At 45.1% G+C, this 26,932-nt stretch overlaps 1 protein-coding gene across 2 annotated transcripts in view; it reads right to left on the reverse strand.

The window, feature by feature from the left end:
* The window catches only part of NCAPD2 (non-SMC condensin I complex subunit D2), a 61,623-nt gene that overhangs the window by 22,868 nt on the left and 11,823 nt on the right, over nucleotides 1-26,932 (reverse strand). For both annotated transcript variants that reach the window (XM_045000819.1, XR_006575629.1), the window contains exons 12-24: nucleotides 26,692-26,869; nucleotides 26,272-26,399; nucleotides 25,745-25,945; nucleotides 24,292-24,466; nucleotides 19,382-19,466; nucleotides 18,104-18,237; nucleotides 16,808-16,940; nucleotides 4,428-4,512; nucleotides 4,175-4,336; nucleotides 3,706-3,920; nucleotides 943-1,054; nucleotides 475-598; nucleotides 112-267 (exon numbers count right to left, since the gene is read on the reverse strand). In XM_045000819.1, the coding sequence (XP_044856754.1) occupies nucleotides 112-267; nucleotides 475-598; nucleotides 943-1,054; nucleotides 3,706-3,920; nucleotides 4,175-4,336; nucleotides 4,428-4,512; nucleotides 16,808-16,940; nucleotides 18,104-18,237; nucleotides 19,382-19,466; nucleotides 24,292-24,466; nucleotides 25,745-25,945; nucleotides 26,272-26,399; nucleotides 26,692-26,869 (1,888 nt within the window). The remainder of the gene's footprint in view (nucleotides 1-111; nucleotides 268-474; nucleotides 599-942; nucleotides 1,055-3,705; nucleotides 3,921-4,174; nucleotides 4,337-4,427; nucleotides 4,513-16,807; nucleotides 16,941-18,103; nucleotides 18,238-19,381; nucleotides 19,467-24,291; nucleotides 24,467-25,744; nucleotides 25,946-26,271; nucleotides 26,400-26,691; nucleotides 26,870-26,932) is intronic.

Genomic DNA, 26,932 nt, shown 5'->3' on the forward strand with positions numbered 1-26,932 from the left:
GGTTACTATAGCTCCCTCACCTTACTAAGAGGCATTCCCTCCCCTCCCCCCCACCCCCGACATCAGCTGTTCTAAACCCTCCACTCCCAGGGGTGCAAGAAGAGGCTTTACCTGGCATACAGATGGGGGGTCCAGGGCTCCACTAGATTGGGGAAGCGGATAGCTAGGTCTCCTGCTGCAATCATGAGATTGGATCTCACACCTGGTAGGGTGGATTTCTCCAGCATGGTAAACAGAAGGCGCAAATGAGAGTCACAGAACTCAGCACTGAGGGAAAACAGGGTGGGGACAGAGAAGACAAAAGCAAGACTCAATTTTTAGAGCTTCAATGAGAACAGAGCCAAGGGCACTGTCATCGTACTTTCTCCAGAGAAGGGTGCTATGACATAGGGACAAAGTCACTTCTGGCAGATGTTGCTTTAAGAGGTTAGACTGGGGAGAAGAGAGGATTATGGCCACAAGGCTGGACATTACCTGACCATGCAGAGTTTTCCAAGGGCCAGTGCTGCAGCCGCTGAGAGTGCTGGATCGTTGTAGAGCCCAGGGTTATTGCAGATCTTGAGCACCAGGGGAATAAAGGCAGAGAGCAGCTGCTTCTCTGCAGTGGGGAGAAACACTGTCAGATCTGAGAGAGCATACCCCAAAATGTCTCTCATTTCAAAGGAGATCACATATTTAGTCACAAATTACTTAAGAGTCCACACAGATTTGGTGTCCAACTACAAAAGTGAGGGGACAAATGCCATCAGAAATTCAGAATCATGAACCTGATGTTATAAGAAATTCACATGAAAAGGAAATTTCCACAGTATTTTAAGTTTCTTGAAGGAATAATTTGTGTGCCTCATGCTGGTTCTCTCACACATTGTGTCCACTCCTTAGGCCATGGCAGATAAAGAAGTACGGACTGGAGGGGAACACTCATCTGGGGGTCACACTCACCATCCAGCAGCTCTGTATCACAGATGTTGCGGATGAGTTCTGCTTCAGTGTCATCAGCTGAGGCACCTACTAGGCCCAGATCCTCCTCCATGGTGGTCTCATTCTCAATGCTCTGTGCAGAGGGAAGGAAGAAGTTCTTGAACAAAAAAGTTACAGAAAAGACTTTGCATCATACTAGCACCTTTCATGTGGGCTCCAGCCGTGCGATGGGTTAGTGCAAAGTACTTATAGAGCTGTGCTGTGTGGAATGATGCTGAGGTTATGAGTTCAAAGTGCACCTGGAGCACTAGTTTTTTGGGAGGAGGGATAGCTCAGTGGTTTGAGCATTGGCCTGCTAAACCCAGGGTTGTGAGTTCAATCCTTGAGGGGGCCATTTAGGGAACTGGGGTAAAAAAACAAATTAACTGTCTGGGGATTGGTCCTGCTTTGAGCAGGGGGCTGAACTAGATAACCTCCTGAGGTCCCTTCCAAACCTGATATTCTATGATCACAAGGGTGGGATGTGGGTACTGATTAACAGCAACATGATAAAAGCTTACAAGATCAAACACAGGGAGGATTCAACCCATTTGCCCTCTCTAGTTTGAACAAAATTAGGTCTGTCAGTTTGTATTTCATGGTATGGCAACATTGATGAGGGATTTAAAGAAACAAGTCCATAAGACCTCTGATCAGCCAAGACAAACTGGGCTACAACCAGCACGAGGGACTGGTCTAATACCTACAAGCAATAATGGATGTGCAAATCCAAAAGGCCAGTTACTTTGATTGGATGAGGAATTTATAAAAACAGAAGATCAAACTGGTCCTTCCTTTATATGGAGGACACAGTTTACTACTTCCTCCAGATGGTACTCTGGAATAAACACTCATGGGGAAACATCAATGTAACCTAACCCGTTCTGATGATAAACAATAAACATTTGGGAACTGTATAAGCAGGGTGCATGAGGGATAAAGAGAAGAGTTTTCTGGACACAGCAGAGTGGAGGCTTCTGATCAGGAAGAAAACTGTGTGTATATAATATATTTTGCAACTTAAACTAGTGGAAGTCTCCCTCACTGGGCTTTGCAACATATTAGAGTAGGTATGATATATGAACTGTTTTTGTTCTACCATCATTTCCTCTATTTTTAATATAGTTTAAGAAAACTTCTGTTGTATGTGTAATTTCACAGGCTGTTCCAAAGGAACAAGAATCCCTCAACCTCAGAGAGGCTCCAGAAACTCCTTCATCCTTCAGCACCTCCCCCCCCCGCCCCCCACCACTGTGTCTTGGTCAGACAAGGCACAGACAAAAGACATCTGCCACTGAAGTGCATTGCAAAAGTTTGTGTCAGGTGAACACAGAAAAGAAGCCAAAAGGCCAAAGGTGCTGGGGAGTGCCAGTGCCAGGAATTACATGGGACAGGAAGAGAAGAGGGGAGCATAGTTAGGACACCTGGGTTCATTCTCCTCCTCCCCGCCGCCGCATCCCAAACTCAAGGGCATCAGGGGATCTTTAGTGAACATGAGAGGTCAAGACCTCAACCATCTCTGATCTGAAACATATAACAGTGCCCCCAGCACTTTGTTTGAGCACTGGATCAGTACTCTTCGGGGGGGGGGGGGGGGGAGAAGAGAGAGAGAGAGAGACTTAACTGTTGTACAAGGTGGATAAAAACTGAAAAAACTCAACTTTTAAAAATTAAATACAGGTTCATTTTGTATAAATAACTATTTACATTAAATATGAAAATGACAACTTATGTTAAGACCTATTCTTACTATAACATTAAAAACATTTAATTTAAAAATACAAAAAATATTGAGCAGTACATGTTGGCAGCTAAGTTTAAAAGAAAAAGTCAAATCACTGAACCAGAGGAAGTCATTCGCTAAGCACCTGGAACAAGTTTGTTGAAATGCTAAACTAAAATTTGAAAGTAATAGCCTCTTCAGAGAGAATATTTTTTCATTTCAGATTATTCAACAAGTTCAGTTCAATGACTAGTTCACATTCAAAGTTAAAAAGCCAATGGGAGTTGAAAAAGTAGGAAACCTAGTTTTTCCTTTCCAGTCTATGAATAAGAACTAGGTGAGAGGATGAGATCTACCAGTTCTAAAATCGTGAAGAATATGGTGAGCAGAAACAATTACTTCAATTCACCAACTACAGAGGATATTTCATTTGTTTAATAATCAGTTAATTTCAAATGCAAAAACATCTTTTAATAACCGTTTTTCATATGTATCCAGTATATTTAAAGTAGATTTACCTAATAGAAAAACCATTTAAAAATGCTATTTTTGTGCATTTAATTAAATTTGAATTTCCAATCAAACAGAGCTTGACACAAATCACAAGTAAAAAAATTTAGTAAATACTAAAAATCACCAAATTCTAACATTAATGTATCCTCTTGGTTAGCAAAAAGAAGCACTAAATTTAGTGTGAAGGCTATATCAACATGTTTTAATGGTTACCACCAACCAATGATAATCAGCCTCTCTTTAGGAAAAGGGCTAAAAAGTTGTTTTTAAATCTTGTTTTATATATAAAAAAAAAAAAAAAAAAAAAAAAAACACACCAAAACAGCCACACCAATAATTTAATCCATGGTTTCCTGCTTGCTGATTTAAACTGTGATTAGAATCAGTGATTTAAATCAATCCACAGTGGTCTTGCACACCACTCCTTACAAAACAGTTCTCCCTAGAAACTTCCTGGAGCAATGACTGAGGAGGAATGGGCTATGCATATGAAGGAGCTCAATTCTCACCTTGGCACTCTGCTCCTTGGTGCTGTTGACATGTTTCTTGGCTTCCTGCTCCTCCCCAAGGACACGGCGCCTACGAAGCTCTGCACTCACTGCCCGCTCCAGATGCACAACCTGCTGTAAGGCTACATTTCCCACGAGGGAGAGCAGATGTGTCAGCAGGAAGGTAGGGAGAGTGTTGGCACCGCCAGGGATGCTGCTTGGAGAAGTCCCTGGTTCTGATGGGTGGAAAAGGAAGGAGTCAAAATTCATAGAACAACTCCTCTGGACTTACATTCTGTTAATTAACAAGTCTCAATGACTCTGCACCCCACCTCTACATGTTTGGATATCCAGCTCACTGCACCCTCATCCCCTTCCAATCCAGCTTCTTTCGGAGCCACTTCACCATGCCTCCCCAATCTACCTACCCCAGGGGCAGCTGGTTGCAATGCTGCAGGCTATGGGAGCAGACCTCCTCCATCCACCTCACCTGTTTCCACCCCTTGTGGCTCCTGAACCCTCTCTAGAGCCTGATGGCTACAACACTGCAGGATTTGGGCACATATTTCCTCAGGCCCTTCTGCTAATTGGTAGATGAGGGTTATTGCTGACTCCATGAAGGGGATCCAGAGTGTGCTTGGCTGGGCAAAGCCTGGTGAGTACAAAAGAACCACATGTTACACAGGCCAGACATATCAACACCTACCCCATATCCTGAAGCTCACCTGTGGTCACAGCCTCACCTGTGGTCACAGCCTCACTCAGGTGTCTAAACAGCTGGTGTGTCTGCGGCAGCCGGAAAGGAGCATGGTTCTTCCCCTCAGCTGGCTGTAGAGAGAACCCCAGACAGATGGGTAACCTTAGCTTACTCACAACCTCCTCTACCCTCCTTCTCCCTCCCTCTGTGTTGCCGAGGGGCTCATTCTTTTCATACTCATACTACTAGATACCAATGTATTATACTGATGCTAGAGCCATCCAGAATGTTTTGGGGGAGCAATTCTAGAGCCACTTGAGAGCCCAAGCAATACAGAACAAAAGTGGTTCCTGCCCCTTTCTGAAGTTACAATGGTCGCACTGCATCATGCAGGAAGACTGCAGCTATAGGCTAAAAAGGAAGCTTCCAAGCCAAGATGGCCAGTCCGACTTTTGAGCTTGTTCTATCAACTATTCCCTTGGAGTACCACTTGATCCTGCTTTCCAACCAGGTGAACATGTAAATGCTGAAAATATTCTAATGCTATTATATTAATCAACAGAATGCCTTCACCTGGGGTACTATGACCAGTTCAGGTCATATTATTATATAAGGATATAGTAGACCCTCCCCCTTGCCATTTTGAGGACTTAAGAGAAGCAGTTTCCACAGAGAGCAGCACAGAAGCTGGACAAGTGAAGCCAAATTCCCATTCTGTATGCATGGAACCTGGGGCTGTGGAGAGAGTAAGCTGGAAGAGAGGAGTTACTCCTGGGCTGGGAGTCTGACATACTTGGACAGCCAAGCATGGCCAGAATAGCATGGGCACATCTGGAGCTGCCTAGATGCTCAATTCACATAAGCATATTGTTTGGGGTGTGGAAAGTAAGAAAATCAGTTTCCAGCAGTAGGAGATATAGCCTCAGTTGGCTACAATACTATCCCTACAGTCACAATCCAGGTCTGGAGTATCAATGAGGGAGGGAGAGCTGTTACGAGCTTTCTGCCATCTGTAGCCCTAGTTCCTTCCAGAAAGCCAAGCTACTGAGAGAAGCTGTGTGCTGTGGCACAGAAGTAGCCAACTGGGGCTGAGAGAGACTAATATAGGGAGGAAAGTTTGGCATTAAAGCACTGAGTTTCTCAAGGCTTCATTTGTGGCATAGCTAACCCAGTGTCAGTCAGTCTCCAGAGCAGAGAATTCTATTGCACATGAAGAGTAGGTAGATCAACTATTTCTATTCACTCTTTAATGTATGAACAAGTAAGTTAAAAAGACAACTCATTTTAAAAGATAAAAAGCTCATTGTCCCATTATATTGGGGGCAAGGGTTCAGATATTCCTAACATATAAATGTTCAACTGTTTTTGAATACTAGTTAAACAAAAAAACAAAACAAAACACCACAACCACAGATTGAAAACCTCTCTCCCTCAAGAACTTAAGCAGGGATAAGGAACTTATATTTCAGGGCATAGGCCAACTTATAATGGAGGTTAGAGGAAGCAGCTTTCCCTGTGGATGGACCACTTCTCTAAATGAACATTACTTACCTGTAACTGGAGCCTAATGCTTACTGGTTAACCAACTGTAACCATTAAGCCTGGCAGCCCTGTACTGGGCTGGAGCTCCTGGGCTGGGTTGAAGCGGCTCCCCCCAGCTCTGGCCAAACTGGAGCAGCCCTGGCACCACCAGGCCTACCAGAGCTACCTCGGTTAATGGTTAACCAATATAATTTTAATAGTTTAACTGGTTATATTTTTTAAACCGATATTTACATCCCTATTCAAGATGACTACATATTCACACTTATGGGCAACATGCTGACTAGGGCTGGTGATTGGTGGAACTTTCTCTACACAGTACCTGTTGGAGTACACATGCACCACCACCCTTCCACCAGCACTCCCCATAGCATTCACAAACATTCCAAAGTCAAGGATATGTGTGTGTGTGTGTGTGTGTGTGTGTGTGTGTGTGTGTGTGTGTGTGGGGAGGCGGGGTGGGGGTGGGGGGGTGTTTGGTCACAGAGACCCCCTTGGGACTGTCACCTGTCATGCTGGAATTACCACTGAGCCCATTTTCCCTGGCAGCTTGGGACTCCGGAACCCTGCCTTGTTCAGTCAGACATGCTAGCCTGCTGCAACAAAGACCCAGGTCTGGTCCACGCTCCCAAAGCTGCAGACTTTAACCAAAAACTGCTCAGCAGGTCACCTATCTCCAGCACCCAGCGGGATCCAAACCCCAAATAATCCATTTTACTTTGTATAAAGCTCACGCAGGGTCAGCTCATTTATTCATAGAATATCAGGGTTGGAAGGGACCTCAGGAGGTCATCTAGTCCAACCCTCTGGTCAAAGCAGGACCAATCCCCAGACAGATCTTTGATCCAATGGCCCCCCCTCAAAGATTGAGCTCACAACCCTGGGTTTAGAAGGCCAATGCTCAAACCAGTGACCTATCCCTCCCCCACAATGAATGGTCCGCCCTCTATAACACTGATAGAGATGCACAGCTGTTTGCTCCCCTAGGTATTAATCACTTACTCTGGGTTTACTAACAAACAAAAGTGATTGTATTACGTATAAAAAGTAGGATTTAAATGGTTTCAAGTAACAAACAGAACAAAATAAGTTATCAAGCAAAATAAAAGAAAAACATGCAAGTCTAAGCCTAATACATTAAAACTGATTACTGGTAAATCTCACCCTCAGAGGTGTTCCAATAAGCTTCTTTCACAGACTAGACTCCTTCCTAGTCTGGGCCCAATCCTTTCCCCTGGTACAGACTTTGTTAGTTCCAGCAGGCATCTTAGGTGAAAAGCAGGGGCTCTCATGACTGGGACCCTTTTTCTTCTGTTCCACCCCCTTCTATAGTTTTGGCACAAGGTGGGGATCCTTTGTCTCTCTGGGTCCCCACCCATCCTTCTAAATGGAAAAGTAAAGTACCAGATTTAAGATGGATTCCAGTATCATGTGACATCGTCACAAGTCCTGTGAGACCCCAGCCTTCATTCTTCCAGGGCTGGCCTGCATGTACCCAGGAAGGTTTGCAAGTAAACAGAGCCATTCACAACCAATTGTCCTAGTCAATAGGAGCCATCAAGATTCCAAGCCACCATTAATGGCCTACACTTTGCATAATTACAATAGGACTTCAGAGTTATACTTCATATTTTTAGTTACAGATACAAGAATGATACATGCATACAAATAGAATGAACACACTCAGTAGATTATAAGCTTTGTAATGATACCTTACAAGAGACCTTTTGCATAAAGCTTATTCCAGTTACCTTATATTCACACTCATAAGCACATTTCCATAGAACATTATGGAATACACACACCACCCTCTATCACCTCAGTCCCTCATACCACTGACCCAGAGTGGGGAGAAAGACTTAAGGTATGACTGAGAAAAGCGGAGGGGGAGAAAGGCAGGTGGAAAGTGCGAGTATGCAGGCATCTCAAAGAATTCCAGTTACAAGTAATCAATTTTAATTTCTTCAAGAGGCTCTGGATACATTCCCACTTACGTTTAATTTGGCAAGCAGTGCTAAGAATTAGGAGATGGGCACAGAGTCCTAATTAAATTACAACTGAAGAACAGCTCTACCAGACCTAGCATTCACTCTGGAAGCCAATCTAAAAGTATAATGTTTAGTAAATGTATGAACTGACTTCCAAGTAGCAGCTTTACAGATTTCCCCAACAGAAACATGTTTAAGATCAGCAAAATACGATGCCACTGTCCTACTAGGATGAGATCTCACACTAGTAGTCAGAGAAACTGCTGCTAACTTGTAATATTCACGGATAATATCTGGAAATAGTTTGAAAAGACACATGATAATCCATATGATTCTTAACATAAGGAACAAATAACCCAAAAAAGACTTCCTAAAAATCTTTATTTCTATTTAAATAATACGTTAGAACTCTTCTAGCATCTGAAGTATCTAAAGCAGATTCCCCAGTATTAGCATGTGGCTTCTGAAAGAACACTAATAAATTTGTCCTATATGAAACTCAGATGCTATTTTTGGCAAAAACCTGGGATCAGGTCTAAAAACCATCTTATATTTATAAAAAATAGATAAAGGTGGGACTGCCATCAATGCATGAAATTAGCTTACCCTTATGATTGTTTATAACATCAGCCAGAAACACAAACTTAATAGATAAATAAATAACACTACCAAGTACTCAAGAAGGGTCTTCATAAGCATAGATAAAACCAAAATAAGATCGTATGTAGGAACTAGGTCTCTGAAGGGGGGGAAATACATACTAGACAACTGCTTTAGAAATCTTTTAATCATATCATGCACAGCCAACCAACCTACCATCAAAATAAGACAAACAAAGCTGCCAAGCACACTCAGAGAAATTAGATAACCACTCAGACTTTAGATTTTTATTCCTTATATTTTGGAATAGTTAATGTAACTGAGGCCTGGTCTACACTACAGGGAAAAGTTGATCTAAGCTACACAATTTGAGTTATGTGAATAGTGTAACTCAAGTTGACGTAGCTTAGATCTACTTACTGTGGGGTCCACGCTTCACAGCTCCCAGCTGACATCGGTTTCCCATTACTCTTTTAGATCCAGTGGAGTACAGGAGTTGACGGGAGAGCGATCTGCTGCTGATGCATCGATCACCAGGTGTTGATCCCCCAGTAAGTGCAAGATTTTCCCCATCTCCAAAAGACAAATCTAGCTCATTTCAAGTGATAATATTTTCTTGTACAATGTTTTCTAGAATAAAGTGATATCCTGTTCCTTGTTGGTTCACAGTGTATTAGTCAGAGTCCAATAGTCCAGGCCTGTTAGATGAACATTCTGGAAATCCAGATGAAGAATTCTACATGCTGCTTAGACAATTGGTCTAGAGACAAGGGAAGTAGTTTGTGCATCTCCCATGACAGCAGGTCTGTACCATTGCTGATCCCTGCCAGGCTGATGTGACCAGGATCAGCCTCCTCTTATCTTCCTCACCTTCTGAATTAATGTAAAGGAGGAAAAAGTATACAGAAGGCCCTCTCTCCAATGCATTAGAAAAGCGTCTGAGATGGGCTGACTGTTGTTGCCTACTCTTGAGCAAAAAAACAGATGACACTTTCTTTTTTACAAGCAGGTTTAACAAAGATTCATGACAAGCTAACTCCAACTGGAGAAGATCTCTGTATAAGCAGTCCTTTAATGACCACTTATGCATCTGAAAGCTTTCCCTCAGCTGAGCCTGATCTGCCAACACTCTCCCCTGTCAAATGCAGAGCCATCAGACAGATGTCTCGTGGTATGCCCCAATCCCAGACTGGTTGCCTCAGCACACAGAGCTGAATCAGCACCTCTCTGCTGGACATAACCCAGCCATTGTCTTGTCCATCACTACCTGCATAACTTTCCCCATTAGATGAGGAGGAAAAGAAGATTTGAGAGCCAGATGAATTGCCCACACTTCTAAAACATTTATGGGCAAATTCTTTTCTTAGGACAGCCAGTGATCTCAAAACTGTCAGAAGGCTCAGTGAGGTCTCCATTCATTGTCTGACGCATCAGAGGTTATTGTGACCAATGGGGAGAGAGGACTGAACAGAACTTCCTTCAAAACCATCAGTTCTGTTCATCCACCACATCAAAGAATCAAAAATGTGCTGTGGCATGGTGACTAGCATATGAAGTTTATTCAAGTTTGGTTTGTAAATTTGAGCCAATCAATTTTGCACTGGATTCAGAGACGTTCAAACCGAATGACATAAGTAGTCACTGCCGTTATTACCCATCAGACCCAAAGTGAAAATTAATATCTGGGTTTGAGAACTACCAATCTTCAGAAATCTTTCCTTTGAAAGGAAAACCCTTCCTGCTACAGAGTTCACCACTGATCCTATAAAGTGGATTCTCCGAGTTGGACAGCAAATAGACTTCTTGACATTTATAAGCAGTACTAAATCTGTAAGAAGAGACGCTTTAAATTGAATGAGAGTCAACAGATCTGTGCGCAAAGCCTACTTTACCAGCTAATCATTTTAATATATCGATAAGCAAAGACACCCTCTTTTCTAAGATATACCACTACCTCTGAAAGGCACTTTGTAAAGACCCGTAGCACCATAAAGAACCCTAGGACCTCAAAATGAAGAGGTCAGTCCCATGACAAAACAGAGGTACTTCTGATGACTGAGCTGAATAGAAATATGCATCCTAGAGAGCTCTGAACCTATCCATGCTTGAGGGTGAGGGAACAAACAAGGCTAGGGTTAACATTTGGGACCGAAACTTCCAGATGGATGTGTTCAGCTTCCTTATATCTAAAATAGGGCAAAAAGCCCCATCTTTTCTCTGCACCAGGAGATAACTTGAATCCCAAAGATCTTTGGGAACTTCATTTATAGCTCCCATTAGAAGCAATCCCTGAACTTCTGACAGAATTCGTGAGATGGTTCCCTGAAAAGGGGAAGGTTGGAGGAACTGAAAGGAGACAGTGTTTTGAACTGTATTGCATAATCCTTTCCTATTATTTCTAGTTGACCAATGGTCTGGCCTGTCTCCAAACAAAGGGTAGAAAGGAATTTTGCAAGTTGGTCCTCAAATCTCTACCCTCACATCAAATCTACAAGCCATATTCAATGAAGAGGAGAAAGCAGATTGCTTCTACTTAGGTCCGGGCCTAAAAGACTTCTTTTGTTGAGACTGAGAAGTAGTAAGTTACTGGTGTTGCAGTTGTTGAGTTGAGAAATATGAAAATGATTGTGGATAAGATTGCCTCCTGTAGTGAAAAGCAGTAGATGGTCTCCTTTTAGTAGTAGGATATAAACCAAGTGATATACTGCTCTATCTGTTCTCAATTTCTCCAAAAGTTTGCCCCTTTTCTTACTAAAGAGAGACCCTCATAACGAAGATCTTCAACTTTAAATCTAGCATCCACAGCCAATGAAGACCGTAACCATACATGTCTACAGGTGACAGCAGATGCTAAAGCCCTAGTCACAGAGCCAGAAGTATCAAAAGTAGCCCCGAGGACTCGTTTTGCTAATGCTACCCTCTTAGAAGCTCAGAATGTGGCAAATTCTCTGCACCTCTGGTAATTCTAAAATGAAACAGTCATTTTTCCCCCCCAGAGGTAAAACTGGTAGTGGGGCATTACTGTTGGTAATTGGCTACTATTGTCTCTTCTTCATCACTGATTACTAGTTTCCTTGGTAAGGTAACAATGTCTTCCCTTCTCTATCAGCAACAGTATGGACTTGAGCAGACCTAAATTATTACTTGCTGTTGAAAACAAAGAATGTGGCATAGGGTAAATAGGGAAATATGAAACTGCCCATGTGGGAGCTCAGTTTGTCTGCCTTCTTAGAGATGGACTGTCAGGAAGCAGGAGCAGCCCAAACTGCTTTAGCAGGTTGAAAATGTATCCAAAATAAGCAGACATCGTACTTCTCAAAGGTGCTCCTCAGATGTCAAATACTGGATACAATGTCTCTTCAACAACAAAAGGCAAGTTCAAAGTAGATGCCATTCAGTCCATCAACTCATGGAATTGTAATTCATCCTCTGAAGGAGACGAAAATATGAGCATTGTTTCTGCTTTATCCACTCTGGTGGATTTGCAACTGGAGCCAGATGTTCCAGGAGAGGGACCAATTCCTCTTCTTGCTCAGAGGATGTGTCTGGTACTATTGTTTGGGCTGCAGATGGATCTGGGGACATCGGATCCGAAGAGATCACTTTGACTGGATCCTTTTCAGCTAGGGCCTCACCACCCAACTCATACTGTGGATGATCCAAAAAAAACCCAGAACACCTCTTCTGGTGGGGCCCATTAAGGCCATGTTGCCCAGGACTGTCAGTCTCTCCAGTAATCTGGAAACATATCTATAAAATAAGGATATACAAACTGTCCATAAGGTTACAGGAAAACAGTTCTAGGTGGAACAAACTGACTGTTCAGGTCTTCTAAATCCATCTTGATCCTCTTGTAATTGTAGGTCTGATTTTAGAGCCACAATGGCTCTTACCAGAGATAACAGCACTGCTGGGCAGGGAGGGGCATAGAAGAGAAATAAAAGGCAAAAAAGGTCTGTCTGGTGATCCAGCAGGAGTCTTAGGAAAAGGAAGAGGAAAAAACTGTTCTGGGGAAAACCTCAAAATATCCTCTCTCCTATCCACTTCTCAAGAGTATCTTGAGATCGTGTCTTACTAATCTATTAGAGTTCTTTGAAGGGGTAAACAAACATGTGGACAAGGGGGATCCGGTGGACATAGTGTACTTAGATTTCCAGAAAGCCTTTGACAAGGTCCCTCACCAAAGGCTCTTACGTAAATTAAGCTGTCATGGGATAAAAGGGAAGGTCCTTTCATGGATTGAGAACTGGTTAAAGGACAGGGAACAAAGGGTAGGAATTAATGGTAAATTCTCAGAATGGAGAGGGGTAACTAGTGGTGTTCCCCAAGGGTCAGTCCTCGGACCAATCCTATTCAATTTATTCATAAATGATCTGGAGAAAGGAGTAAACAGTGAGGTGGCAAAGTTTGCAGATGATACTAAACTGCTCAAGATAGTTAAGACCAAAGCAGATTGTGAAGAACTTCAAAAAGATCTCACAAAACTAAGTGATTGGGCAACAAAATGGCAAATTAAATTTAATGTGGATAAATGTAAAGTAATGCACGTTGGAAAAAATAACCCCAACTATACATACAACATGATGGGAGCTAATTTAGCTACAACGAGTCAGGAAAAAGATCTTGGCGTCATCGTGGATAGTTCTCTAAAGATGTCCACGCAGTGTGCAGAGGCGGTCAAAAAAGCAAACAGGATGTTAGGAATCATTAAAAAGAGGACAGAGAATAAGACTGAGAATATAGTATTGCCCTTATATAAATCCATGGTACGCCCACATCTCGAATACTGTGTACAGATGTGGTCTCCTCACCTCAAAAAAAGATATTCTAGCACTATAAAAGGTTCAGAAAAGGGCAACTAAAATGATTAGGGGTTTAGAGAGGGTCCCATACGAGGAAAGATTAAAGAGGCTAGGACTCTTCAGCTTGGAAAAGAGGAGACTAAGGGGGGGACATGATAGAGGTATATAAAATCATGAGTGATGTTGAGAAAGTGGATAAGGAAAAGTTATTTACTTATTCCCATAATACAAGAACTAGGGGTCACCAAATGAAATTAATAGGCAGCAGGTTTAAAACAAATAAAAGGAAGTTCTTCTTCACGCAGCGCACAGTCAACTTGTGGAACTCCTTACCTGAGGAGGTTGTGAAGGCTAGGACTATAACAATGTTTAAAAGGGGACTGGATAAATTCATGGTGGCTAAGTCCATAAATGGCTATTAGCCAGAATGGGTAAGAATGGTGTCCCTAGCCTCTGTTCATCAGAGGATGGAGATGGATGGCAGGAGAGAGATCACTTGATCATTGCCTGTTAGGTTCACTCCCTCTGGGGCACCTGGCATTGGCCACTGTCGGTAGACAGATACTGGGCTAGATGGACCTTTGGTCTGACCCGGTACGGCCTTTCTTATGTTCTTAAGAGTAGGGGATTTAGATCTTGCAACCATCAAGGTCCTTCTCTTCCCATCCCCAAGCGATCTCTCACTCATATCAGATGAATGATCAGATACAGCACAGTGAAATGTCCTCTTTGGATCCAACATCAGTGCTGGGGTTAATAAAAACATATGCGTCACTGGCTCTGGGGAAAGTTTTCTGTCTGTAATCCTGGACTTGCACAGGGATTGCGGAACCACCTCAGCTCTTATAGCCATAAAAACTGTAAAAAACAGATTTGAATCTTAAGGATCCAACAAAACTGATCCACAGGACCTAGCACTGCTAACATTGACCATTTTATACCTAGCCTTCTTCTTTGGAATGGAAATTAGTCAGGACAGCTTTAATATAGGTTCCTTAGCTGCAGTCTGAACAGATGATGCCTTAGCAGCTTTCATAGAAGGATCCCTGTCACAGGGTACGCCACTCACCATAGGTGGCACCTCCTCCTGGCTGTTCTGGGGAATAGCTCTCTTCCAGGTCCAACAACTCCCCTTGTGGTCTCTCAACCTAATTATCTTCTCTCTCACTCTGTGGCCCCTCTCTCACTCCAGGACCTGCAGCTTCCTCTTTGTAACCTGGCCTGATGGCCAAGTCACTGTGAGGTTTTCCCCTTCTGGCCTAGTTTCACTGGACCTGCTGTCCAGGTACTGCCATTCTGTCACTGGCTGGTAGGGGAATCCAGGCATGCCCACTACTCTGGGTTCCAACCCAGGAACCCTACAACATGCAGCCACAGTCTGTGCAGCCCCCCAACCTTGCTGCTCTCTCTCTGCCCTACTTTCTACCCACTTTCCACATGCTCTCTTCTCCATCACTCTCTTTTCTGAGTACACCCTTACCTCAGGCCAGGCTCTCAAGGTCCTGCTCTTTCCCTGGGTTCCCTCCTTCCCCCTCTAATGCAGAGTGGCTGCAGACTTCCTCACTGCCTCCATTTCTGTTGCCAGCTCCCCGGCTTTATACTAGCCCAGCTCATACCTGCTCAGCTGAGTGTCATCTTCCAATCAGGGGTTAATTCTCCAGCTTAAGCTCTTCATTTGTGGCCTTTCACACTAATGGGCCCTTTCCTAGCTTCCTCTTTCAGAGCTGGTGTGGATTTGAACACATCACGATTTTTATGAAGCAACTGCAGAATGTGGAACCCCCCCCCCAAAACCACTTCTTAGGCACCTTAGCCTTACTTGATGATGCAGTACATGCCAACACAGACCCCCCCTTAGCCTTAGGATCTGAAGGCATCCCAGCCAAAACCAGAAGGCCTAGCAGTGAGAGCTGCCTTAATCAGGTGCACCTACAATAAGTTCTGCCTCCCCTTATGTGCTCTGTGTGTTAAGATCCAACAGATGGAACACCAAGAAGAATGGCCTTCTCTGAGGCACTTAGATACATCAGATGCCAGGAAGACCACTAGGCAGGAAGCAAAATCTCTTGAAGCCCGCTTTTTTTCCAGATCTGCCATCCCACGAAACGCAGCCAAAAAAATTAACTATTTAACACTACAACTGACAAGGCACTAAGGTAGAAGAAAACCCTGGATCCTTAGGATTGGAGCAATTCACTTCTATCTGGTGCTTGCAGTTGGAAGCAACTGAGATGGTGAAGGGCGCAGTGCTCATTTATATAGCCTTGAACTCAATGTTCACAGACACTGAGGGGATGGGCAGGAGGGAGTGCGTGTGGGCTCCAACAGGCATTGCTTGGAGAAGGGTCCACTCAGGCAGCACATTACCCACAAATGGGAATATACAGAGCTACCATGAAGAATCCCGATTTATCCTGCTAGTTTATGAAAGTCTCCTTACTACACGTCCACAGATCCATACTATGGGTTTTGTCCACCACTGGCAAGGCTAGCCATAATCCTTTTCTGTCTACACCAGTGTCTAAATGAGACTTCCTTGTAGAGGACAGCCCCTATTCACAATTTCAGGGGATTAACTTTTCTTTTTCAAATGTCTGTTTTCAAAGTCCAAGCAGCCAGTCTGAGCCTGTTGGGTCTGAATGCAAAACAAGGTCTTAAATCAGAAGATAGATTCCATAACACAGAATATCAGTAGACTGGATGTTAGACTGATTGAATCTGAAAAAAAAAAAAAAATCAAGGCCTCTTGGGTCAGCAAAGGGTGTTCAATATCACTAAAGCCCTTTCTAAACCTTTTGGATGGCCCTGTGGGCAAGACAGAGCAAAAATACATTCAACAACCTGGTTGGCCATATCTGAGACAGGCTCTCCCATTGCATCACCTTTTTCTGGAAGGGTAGTAGACAGCAATCTGGGAGCCTTGGTATTGGTCTGGGGAGCAAAAAAGCTCTATTGTGTCCCAATTCTTAAGCCTAGGGCTGCAAATACCTAGGAGTGTCCACCTATAAGGGACCACTTCACTTGCTGTATTCTCTGGGGATTGAGCCAGTCCACTGCACTGTTTGACCTTCCCTTTACATGTAAAACTTCAAATGCAATTCTTCCACCAATATAAACAAAAGGTCTGAACCTGATGCTATGAGAGAGTTTAGGACACATGGTTTGAAGGAACAGACTCCCCAGCTGGTCAAGCTGGCCTCCAGCTCAATTACCACTCTGGAAGCTCACTGATGGGAAAACAATTGGAGACTCTGCTGTCCTAGTTTCCACCAAATGAAGTTAGCCTTACCTTGCCAGTGATGGACAGAAATGGTTCCACTTACACCTTCCAGTCTACATTGTGGAGGCATCATATGGATGTGTGGACCTAGACTTGATAAATACCTATTTTCCTATGAATCAGATGCTAACGAATAGATCTAACAATGGCAGCTCATCTAAGATGCCCAAGATTTCTGGTTCTGGGGCACTCACTTGCAAAGTACTAGCCTTACCTTGTTGCTGCTGGCAAGTTTGGCGATGGCACTGCACACTTCTTGGGCGAGGCGATAGTCTTCAATTACCTTCTCATCTAGCCCAGTCATCACCAGAACATCGAGGTTACTGCCCACAATCTCTGGCTTTCCCCTTAGTGGCAGTGGTTGGGGGAAAATGCATGCAATTAGGTAGGGTTGCTCTTGAAAGCTTACATCAAATATGTGAAAACAGCTAAAGTTTACTTTGTGCCCCAGGGAAGAGGGGGGACGTGAGCCTGAGGAAACAGCTGCCAACTGACATCAGCTGAGAAACAGTAAACCAAATTCCAGGGGGTGGGGTATTACATATGCTCTGGTGGGGGGCCAGCAGCATTGAAACAAGGTAAACTGGACAATCCATCACCTTAGCTGAAACAATGTTGCAAACCTCTTCTCCTCAAGAGCAGAGAAGATGTTTTGGGTAATGAAAGGAGAAGCAGCAGCAGCTGACATTCTTACAGGAGGAGGAGTCCAGCAGCTCAGGGTAGTTCTGCTCCCTCCTCCCATCCGGGGGGGGGGGGGGGGGGGGCGAGAGAAATGGGTCAGTCTGCTTTGCAAATGCTGCTGAAAAAGTTACCCTAAGGCTGCGCAGCAGTAATATCTTTGAGGATCTATACTTAACACTTGTGACATGATCTGGCTGCAGCCCCTGGGATGAAGGGTGCACTACATGGACCTCACTGGGGATTCTCCAGTATAACATCAAGAGTTCTGGAAACACCTGCCAGGTGGATCACTGGCTGATGCAGTAGTGGATGTGAGGACCAGTGGGGGCAGGTATGTGCTCTCAAGGGTCATTGGGTTGGGAGATAAAGAACAACCCCCCGCCCCTCCCCCCATGTCCCAAAATGTAAAACTATCTCCTGCCCTGACCAAAGTGGGGATGGAAAGATACATCTCCCCTGCAATGTCAAAAAGTCTTCAAATACCCCTATTCAGTAGCTTCCCCCATCTGTACAATGCAGCTGTAACTAGGTACCCAGAACTGTAGTATAACATACCATAAAAAAGGGAAGGTAGCCTAGCTTAGAACACTGGGAATTCAGTATCAAGTTAACAACCTAGAGAACCTGGGGCTGGTGGGGGACAGTATTTTGATGTCTAATTCAAGTATTCATTTCTGAATGATCCATTTCTGCAGAAATCAGGGTCCTTGCCACAGAATCTAGAGCCAGATGCTGCAGCCCACAAAGGCACATATAAATCAACTCTGGGAAGACTCCTTGCTTTCACAGGATCAGTACTGATACAGAAAGACCTGAACTATGGGCTCACCGTGCCATCATCCCCAGCAGCATGACAGCAGCACAGCGCTCCAGTGCTGAACACTGTGATTTCTCAGTGAACTGCTCCCAGAGCAGGTGGACCACAGGTGGCTTTATTTCATCTTTCTGCACAAACTCTGAGATCTGGAGAGAAAGGGGACAAGAACTAAGGATGCAAGAATACAGCAAGTGGGACATGTTTCACACCCTCATGAGGGGATCTTATTGGGATGGCTAGATTACTGTGATGTGATGGGGTATACAAACCCCACACTGAAGAACAAGGGAGCTTCCCAAATGACCAGTGCCTAAAGGCCCCTCCCTGAGGGAAGGGAGGGACAGATTTTGACGCACACTAAGAGGGAATTATTCTTATTTCTTATCATCACAGTTTATTTGGGTTAATTCCACTTGCTTTTTGCTCATGGACTACCCAGGAAGAAGAGAGACCTTAAAGCAGCCTGTCCAGACGGCCACGGTCACCACAGAGGCAGAGCAGCCTTTGGCACAGGGGCGGGCAAACTTTTTGGCCTGAGGGCCGCATCGGGTTTCCAAAATTGTATGGAGGGTTGGTTAGGGGAGGCTGTGCCTCCCAAAACAGCCGGGTGTGGCGTAGCCCGGCCCCACTCCCTATCCAACCCCTCCTGCTTCTCACTCCCTGACGGTCCCCCTGGGACTCCTGCCCCATCCAACCCCCTGACCGCACCTGGAACCCCTGCCCTTGACTGTCCCCCACCACCCCATCCAATCCCCCCCCCACCCCTTTCCCCATTCAACCCCCATTCCCAGCCCTGACTGCCCCGACCCCTAGCCACATCCATGCCCCCAACCACCACCCTGAACTCCCGTCTTCTCTCTCCAACCTCCCCTGCTCCCTGATTGTGCAGCCTGGAGCACTGGTGGATGGCAGCACTACAACCACACTGTCTGGCTGGAGCCAGCACAGCACAGAGCACCGGGTCCGGCCCTGGCTCTTCAGCTGCAGTGCCCCAGGAGCTCGTAGCCCGCCGCCCAGAGCATTGTGGCAGGTGAGCTGAGGCTGCGGGGGAGGGGCCGGGTGCTAGCTTCCCAAGGCAGGAGCTCAGGGGCCGGGAAGGAGAGTCCCACGGGCCGGATGTGGTCCATGGGCCATAGTTTGCCCACCTCTGCTTTGGCAGGATACACCCAGTGGGGAGAACACAATCCCAGCCACAAGGAGGCACCAGCAGCAGTCAACCCCTTCACAGCGAGCAGGACAAAGGCTCAAAATCTTGGACAGCATCTGAAGCAGGGTGGGACTAGTACTTACTATTTCCCCTAAGCACTGAATGGTCCCTAGTGATGCATCTACCATGAGGAGGGAAAGAGACCGCACCAGACTCTCCGCCCTGGCCCTGTACAGGAGATAAGCAAACAAAAAGGCAATTTACATGCAACTGCCTCCATGATCCAAATTCCACACACAGCAATCCAGTCCCTGAAGTGTAGTGTGCATGCACCCCCTTCTCCCAGCAGGATGGATAAACATCTGGGAATAGGGAACCAAGAGATGCTCACATGAAAGCCATTCTCAGAACAGAGAATATAAACACAACAGCAAGGTTCAGAAAAAGCATTAGGGAACTGGCAGTGATCTCATTAAGACGGGCAAAAACATCTGTTTTAGGTCCCATGGGAATGGAAAGATATCCAGCAGCACAGTGCAGCCTAGAACTGCACAAGTGTAGGTAATGACTCAGAAGGAAGAGCATCTTTACGGACAGAGTTGCACGGGCAGCTATGGGGAGCCCGCCTGGAGTTGCAGACCTTCCACCTGCCCTCGACCAGGCGGGGACATGGCTGGGGCTGCTCTGAATCCTCCTCCCTCCCGCCAGGCAGGTGGAGGGTCTGCCACAGGTCCCCAGCTGGGCTCTACGCTGGCGTGTACGTGGGTGTGTGACTACCAGTGGAGCTGCCACGGGGCTGCTCAGGTCCCGTGCCTAGGGCGGGTGGAGGGTCCACCATGGCTCCCCACAACTGCCTGCCTGGCTCTTACTGTAGCCAAGCTGTGGCTCTGAGCCACCCTCCTCCCTAGCCGGAGCCGGGTCAGGGAGAGCCCCTGACCAGGGCAGGTGGAGGGACCCAGGCTCCCCACAGCTGGCAGCATGTCCGTCCCCAATCCAGCTCTGGCTGAGGAGGGGGGCAGCTTAGAGCCGCAGCCCAGCCACGGTAAGAGATGGACAGGCAGCTGTGGGGAGCTGCAGTGGACCCTCCACCTGCCCTGGTTGGGAGACCCAAGCAGCCCCCAGGCTCCTGTCCCCGCCCCCCAGATCCCTGACCAGGGCAGGTGGAGGGTCCGTGCCACAGTTCCTCACAGCTGCCTGCCCAGCTCTTACAAATTTTGTATCCGGGCAGGGTTGAGGCTGTATCTGCATCAACACTTTATCCGCGGACCATTTCTGCAGATGCCTGCGGATTTGAAGGGCTCTACTTACTGACTCAAAGTACCATTGTATTCACAGCCTACACACTACTGTAATAATCTTTGTAGAAAGTATGCCTTGTGAAGTATTTGAAAAATAAAACTCTGTTCAATAACACCATGGAGAAATGTATGTAGTAATATTATTTATAAAATCATGAATGATGGTCAAAACCACACAGCTATATCCTGAACAAAGAAGTGTGCATTAACCTGAATTTACAAACAAGTCAAACAGGCTCCTCGAGAGAGAAGAGATGGCAAGAGACAAAGCAAAATATGTATTTCAGCGAACATAAATGAGAAGAACGAACATGGAGCTTCCTTCACTACCAGACTCCATGTTGCCTTCTTTACTGTTTGAATAAACTTTGTTTTGAGAGGTAACCCTCAGAAGAACCCACCTCAAAGGTTAACTGGACTATACAAGAAAAGGGCAGAAAACCCCAAGCTCTCTTTCACCTAAGAAAATAAAGAAAGCAACTCATGACTTTTTGGGGGGAGGGGGGGGGGGGGGGAAGAGAAGAAAGAATCCTGACCTGAGAATTTGATCACCCATGTTGCTAGGAACATATGGTAAGGAAAGTTACCGTGAACCAAGTCTAGCTTGTTAAGTTTTAAAACACTTTCTAGTAGTTATCTTTATTTCTCTTGTAACCATTTCTGACTTGATTACCTCATACCTGAATTCACTTAAAATTAGGGCTGATGATTAATTGCAGTTTTAATCACACTGTTAAATAGAATACCAATTGAAATTTATTAAATATTTTGGATGTTTTTCTACATTTTCATATATATTGTATTTTAACTGAAATCAAAGTGTGTATTATTATTACAAATATTTGCCCCGTAAACAATAGTATTTTTCAATTATCCTCATACAAGTACTATAGCGCAATCTCGGTCATGAAAGTGCAACTTACAAATGTAGATTTTTTTTTTTTTTTAAAACATAACTGCACTCAAACAAAAGTGTTTAAATTTTAAAAGCCTACAAGTTCACTCAGTCCTACTTTTTGTTCAGTCAAATCGCTAAGAGAAACAAGTTTCTTTACATTTATGGGAGATACTGTTGACTGCTTCTTATTTACAATGTCACTTGAAAGTAAGAACGGGCATTTGCATGGTACTGTTGTAGCCGGCACTGCAAGGTATTTGTGTGCCAGATATGCTAAACATTCCTATGCCCATTCATGCTTCGGCCACCATTCCAGAGGACATGCTTCCATGAGCATGATGCTCGTTAACAACAACGATAAATAAAATAATAATAAAAAAAATGCTTAATTAAATTTGTGACTGAACTCCTTGGGGAGAACAGTATGTCCCCTGCTCTGTTTTACCTGCATTCTGCCATATACAGTAACTTCTCACTTAACGTCGTCCTGGATAACATTGTTTCATTGCTGATAAATTAGAGAACATGCTCATTTAAAGTTGTGCAATGCTCCCTTATAACATTTTTTGGCAGCTGCCTGCTTTGTCCACTACTTGCAGAAACAGCAGCCCGTTGGAGCTAGCTGGTGGGGGCTTGGAATCAGGATGGACCCGGCAGTCCCCCTCCCCCAAGTTCCCAGTGCGGCAGCCACCCAGCAGGCTATCAATTACTGGTCAGTTCAGCTGTCCCTCCCCTCATTGCCCGGTGCTGATCTTGCCTCCTGCTTGCTGTGAGGAGAGGGGAAGGAGGGGTGCTAATGTCAGCGTGTCCCCCTCCCTCAGCTCCTTTACCCCATCTCCACAGAACGCGGGGGGGGGGGGGGGAAGAAGAGACAACAGGACTCAGGGGGCTTGCTGGAAGCAGCTGCTGTCTCAACTTGCTGATCTACTTAAAAAGGCAGTGTACTTAGAGTGGGGTCAGCGTACTTAAAGGGGCATTGCCCCTTTCTCACACACACACGGTGTGTGTGTGTGTGTGTGTGTGCGCCATGCTGTATCTCCTATGTCCATTTGTACTGCCTTGTAGAGTGTGAGGCTACATTAACAACGTGTTAACCCTTGACAGCTCAGCTGAGTGCTAGTTCATCGTTTACCAGTAAGGCATTCCCTGGGAAATATCCCACCCTTGACTCCACCACCTCAACCAAGCTTCACAATCATCCTAACCTCCATTTACATTAATTCTTTTGGGGAAATTGAATTAGCTTAACATTGTTTCACTTAAAAGTAGCATTTTTCAGGAACATAACTACAATGTTAAGTGAGAAATTACTGTATTTCATGTTATAGTAGTCTCAGATGATGGCCCAGCACACGTTCATTTTAACAATACTTTCACAAAACGAGAAGTAGGTACCAATGTGAGATTTCTAAAGATAGAAACAGCACTTGACCCAAGGTTTAAGAATCTGAAGTGCCTTCCAAAATCTGAGAGGGATGAGGTGTGGAGAATGCTTTCAGAAGACTTAAAAGAGCAACACTCCAATCTGGAAACTACAGAACCCGAACCACCAAAAATCAACCTTCTGCTAGTGACATCTGACTCAGATCATGAAAATGAACGTGCATCGGTCTGCACTGCTTTGGATTGTTATCTAGGAGAACCCATCATTAGCATGGACACATGTCCCCTGGAATGATGGTTGAAGCATGAAGGGACATATGGATCTTTAGCGCATCTGGCACATAAATATCTTGTGATGCCAGCTACAACAGTACCATGAGAATGCCTGTTCTCACTTTCAGGTGATATTGTAAACAAGAAGTGGGCAGCATTATCTTGTTCAGAATTGGCTGAACAAGAAGTAGGACTGAGTGGACATGTAAGCTGTATAGTTTTACATTGTTTTATTTTTGAGTACAGTTGTGTGTGTAAAAAAAACTGCAAAAAACCCACCTACATTTGTAAGTTGCACTGTCACAAAGATTGCACTACAGTACGTGCATGAGGGAATTGAAAAATACTATCATTTTTACAGTGCAAATATTTGTAATAAAAATATATGCTTTGATTTAAATTAGAACACACAATATATGAAACTGTAAAAAACATCCAAAATATTGAATACATTTCAATTGGTATTCTATTGTTTAACAGGGGGATTAAAACTGCAATTAAGAAAATTAATCATGATTAATTTTGAGTTAATTGCATGATATAACTGTGATTGACAGCCCTAGTTGTAATTGAAATCAATACATTTGAAAATGTAGAAAACACACCCAAAAATATTAAACAATAGAATACATTTATTTAAACAGTGCGATTAATCGTGCAATTAATTTTTTTAATCACTTGACAGCGCTACTTAAAATCCTATCTTCTTCAATCTAAATCAATCCAGTGTTTCGTAACTCCAGTTAAAGTAGCAAACCTTTACAGGGACAACGGACCTTTAACATCTGACCTGCCCAGGGGAGGGCTGGACCACACAGAACATGTTTTCAGGACTGGGAATGGGTTGGGGACAGCTGGCAAGTACTAATCAATGCTGGTGGAAGCCAGAGTGTGACTGGAGTGTTGCTGACTGGCTGCTGGACCAGGGCTGCAGCTATACACAGACACACAGGGTGTGACCTACATGTTGGCAAGCTGTTTGGGAGTGGCCCAGCTTGATAGCTACAACAGCAAAGCATTGCAAGGCACTCAAGGTTGCAGGGCAGGCAATGACAACCCCTCAGTGGTCTGGATTGCACACCCCCCGCGCAGCTCAGCGCCCACTAGCATTTCAGCTCAGTATGAAGTTTGACCACTGTTCATACTCCACTTCCAACAACACCTCCTAGGAGATATAGCCTCTGATTTGGGGGTTCCATACCTTTCCGAGTCCCCACTGGGGCTCAGGTAGAGCCTCCTGTAGGCGCTTAGCACAGTCTCTCTAATACCTGGCTCCTTAGACCATATAAGAGGAAGCATCCTTTGGACTCCATGCAGTGCCTGGGGGACACCAAACTGCGAGACTGTCACAAAGAACTCAATGGCCTCCTGCACCACTAGGGGGAGTAGAGAGAAATGTCAGTTCAGCTTTACACAGTCCCGGGCAGAGACATCATTAAGAAATAAATTATGTACCCATTGTTCTTCCAGCAAACCCATAACCCACATACCAAAGATCCCCTCCCCCCCGCCACACTATTGTCCCCTCCCCTGTGGAGCAGAGACGTGGCTACTACAGCACTTTCAGCAGTGTCCAGTGTCCGAAAAAGAACCCCCCCCTCCCAAAAAAACAGAACCAAACACCCTGTATTTGATTATGAATTGAGAACGTTTCCAGAGCCATGGCCTGCAATTTTTGAACAAAAAGCATTTTGAAACAGATTTTTTTTCCCCCCATAGTAGCTGTTTTAAATCACTTGCTATTTCTTCCCTACTGCAGCTACTGAGCAGCATGCCTGCCAGCCACACACTGTTGTACAAGAAAATGGTATAACTGATCCAGTTGCTCCATAGCCTCTTTCTCTACCAGCCTATAGGAGCCCCAGGCAGAGTACAATAAGAGCTTGACTGGCTCCATCAGAGAGCAAAGATGCTTCCTGGGGCCCCCCTGCTGCTGCCCAGCAAACCAGAAGAAAAAAGGTGGCCAGGGAGGGGGGGGGGGGGAGGGAAAAAAAAAGAATTATTTACAGCTTTCTGATTCTCCTCCCCACCTCTTACACAGGTTTAGTGCACCCCGAGGTCTGTTCCAACATGAACCAGCTGGCTATTGCTCCCAGGGGCCATACACCAGCTGTGATTAGCCACAGCATAGCATGCACCTCCAGCCACTCTCCTCCTTGCTCTTCTGCACACCTGGGAACTGTGCAGCATGGCAACATAGAAGCCAGATATGCTGGCTCTTTGTCTATAGCAGGGAAACACCCAACAAGAGAGCTGCAGGGGGGTGTCCACTATTTGAATACCACCCAAGCAGAAAAGGAGAACAGGGCAGAGAACCTGCCCCTAAGAATTGATTGTGGCCAACCTGACATTTTGAAATATTTTCAGCTTTCAGGCTTAAGAGGCTGGATTCTCTACATTTACCTAGAAAGCTTGCTGAGGCTTTTAGATACCAGAGGAAGCCCTTCTCCCCACAAGACTGCACTTTCCTCAAGTTAACCCTTTTGACTGGTACTGTGAGCCCAATGTAAACCAGGTAGGCAAGCCCCCAAGGCACCTGTCCAGGCTACTCCAGTCCCAGCCTCTCCGACATATCCAAAATAGAGTTCTCATACACCAAGCTTAGGACCCTGGAAATCTTAATGTGTAGGATGATCTGTGTCTACCCAACCTACCAGAGACAGAGCTTTCGTACATCATCTTGCTGACCACGCTCAAGGCTTCAGTGATTTTCATAGAGAAGCTGTGGGCATCTTGCAGATACTGCACCAGCATCTCCTGCTTAACCAGCTCAGATTGTGGCTGCTCCTCTATTACAGGGTCTTCATCCCCACTGCTATGCAAAGGTTGTTGGATATTATTTTCCAGGTTGGAATCTACACAGCAAGAATAATGATCCATAAACAATGCTGGGGGCAGGAGAAACTGCTCTTTGGCCAATATCCCTTCACCCCTGGTGACCTAAACCAAGAGCCCCTCTCCGAACACCACAATCTAACAGCAGCTCAGCCAGGCAGTCAAAAGGGAGATTAACACCTAGAGCTGGATTCTCACCACACTGTCAGTGAAGTCTCACTACTATGGTATGGTGCAATACAAGCAGAGACAGGGTTGAATAAAAGGGATATAAAGTGTTTCACCTCTATAGTATTAGTATCAATATGGCCCCAGGACAAGAAACTAGCAGGTTCAGAAAAGCTACCTGTGTAGAGTGTCCTCAGTATGCCCAGGATCATGGTTTCCTTGTCACCTTCCAAACCTGAACTGCTGGTGAAGGGCTCCATCCCATGAAAGTGGCACACAGCCATCTCTGTTAGACGGACAGCATGCCTGGACAGAGATGATGCACAGTAAGAAATCATCCACTGGGTGGGGAAGAGTATGTCAGTGAAGAAATCCATCACTCAGCTTTATCCCTGGACCTGTGGGGCAGTGGCTCCTGTCAGCACCTCCAGCCTACTGTATATATAGCAAAGCTCTTTCCACACAAGTCTTCAATTTCCCAGGGCTCAGACCTCACCTGACAATAAGATGACATATGGAAGTTCCTAGGGTAACCCTCTTCCCCAGATTGAAGGCCCCACCTGCTCAACTGTGGCCCATTGGAGGGTCTCCCACTCACTTGTAATTTAGCTTCCTCAGTAACTGGATGATGCGCTCAGCCGTATTCAGTGCAGTCTCCTCAACCTCTAGCGTCTCTTCCTCCTCTTCTCCTTGCAATGGGTGAAGGAGCTGATGTATAGTGGCCCTAAGCTCTGGCTGCATGGCCTCCCACTCCTCCTCTGGGGTAATTAGTGCAGCTACGAAAAAGAGGGCAGAGGAAGGGAATGATACAGATATCCAGACCCATTATCCTAAAGTGA

Source organism: Mauremys mutica, chromosome 1 (genome assembly GCF_020497125.1).
Source record: "Mauremys mutica isolate MM-2020 ecotype Southern chromosome 1, ASM2049712v1, whole genome shotgun sequence".
Lineage (NCBI taxonomy): Eukaryota > Metazoa > Chordata > Testudines > Geoemydidae > Mauremys > Mauremys mutica.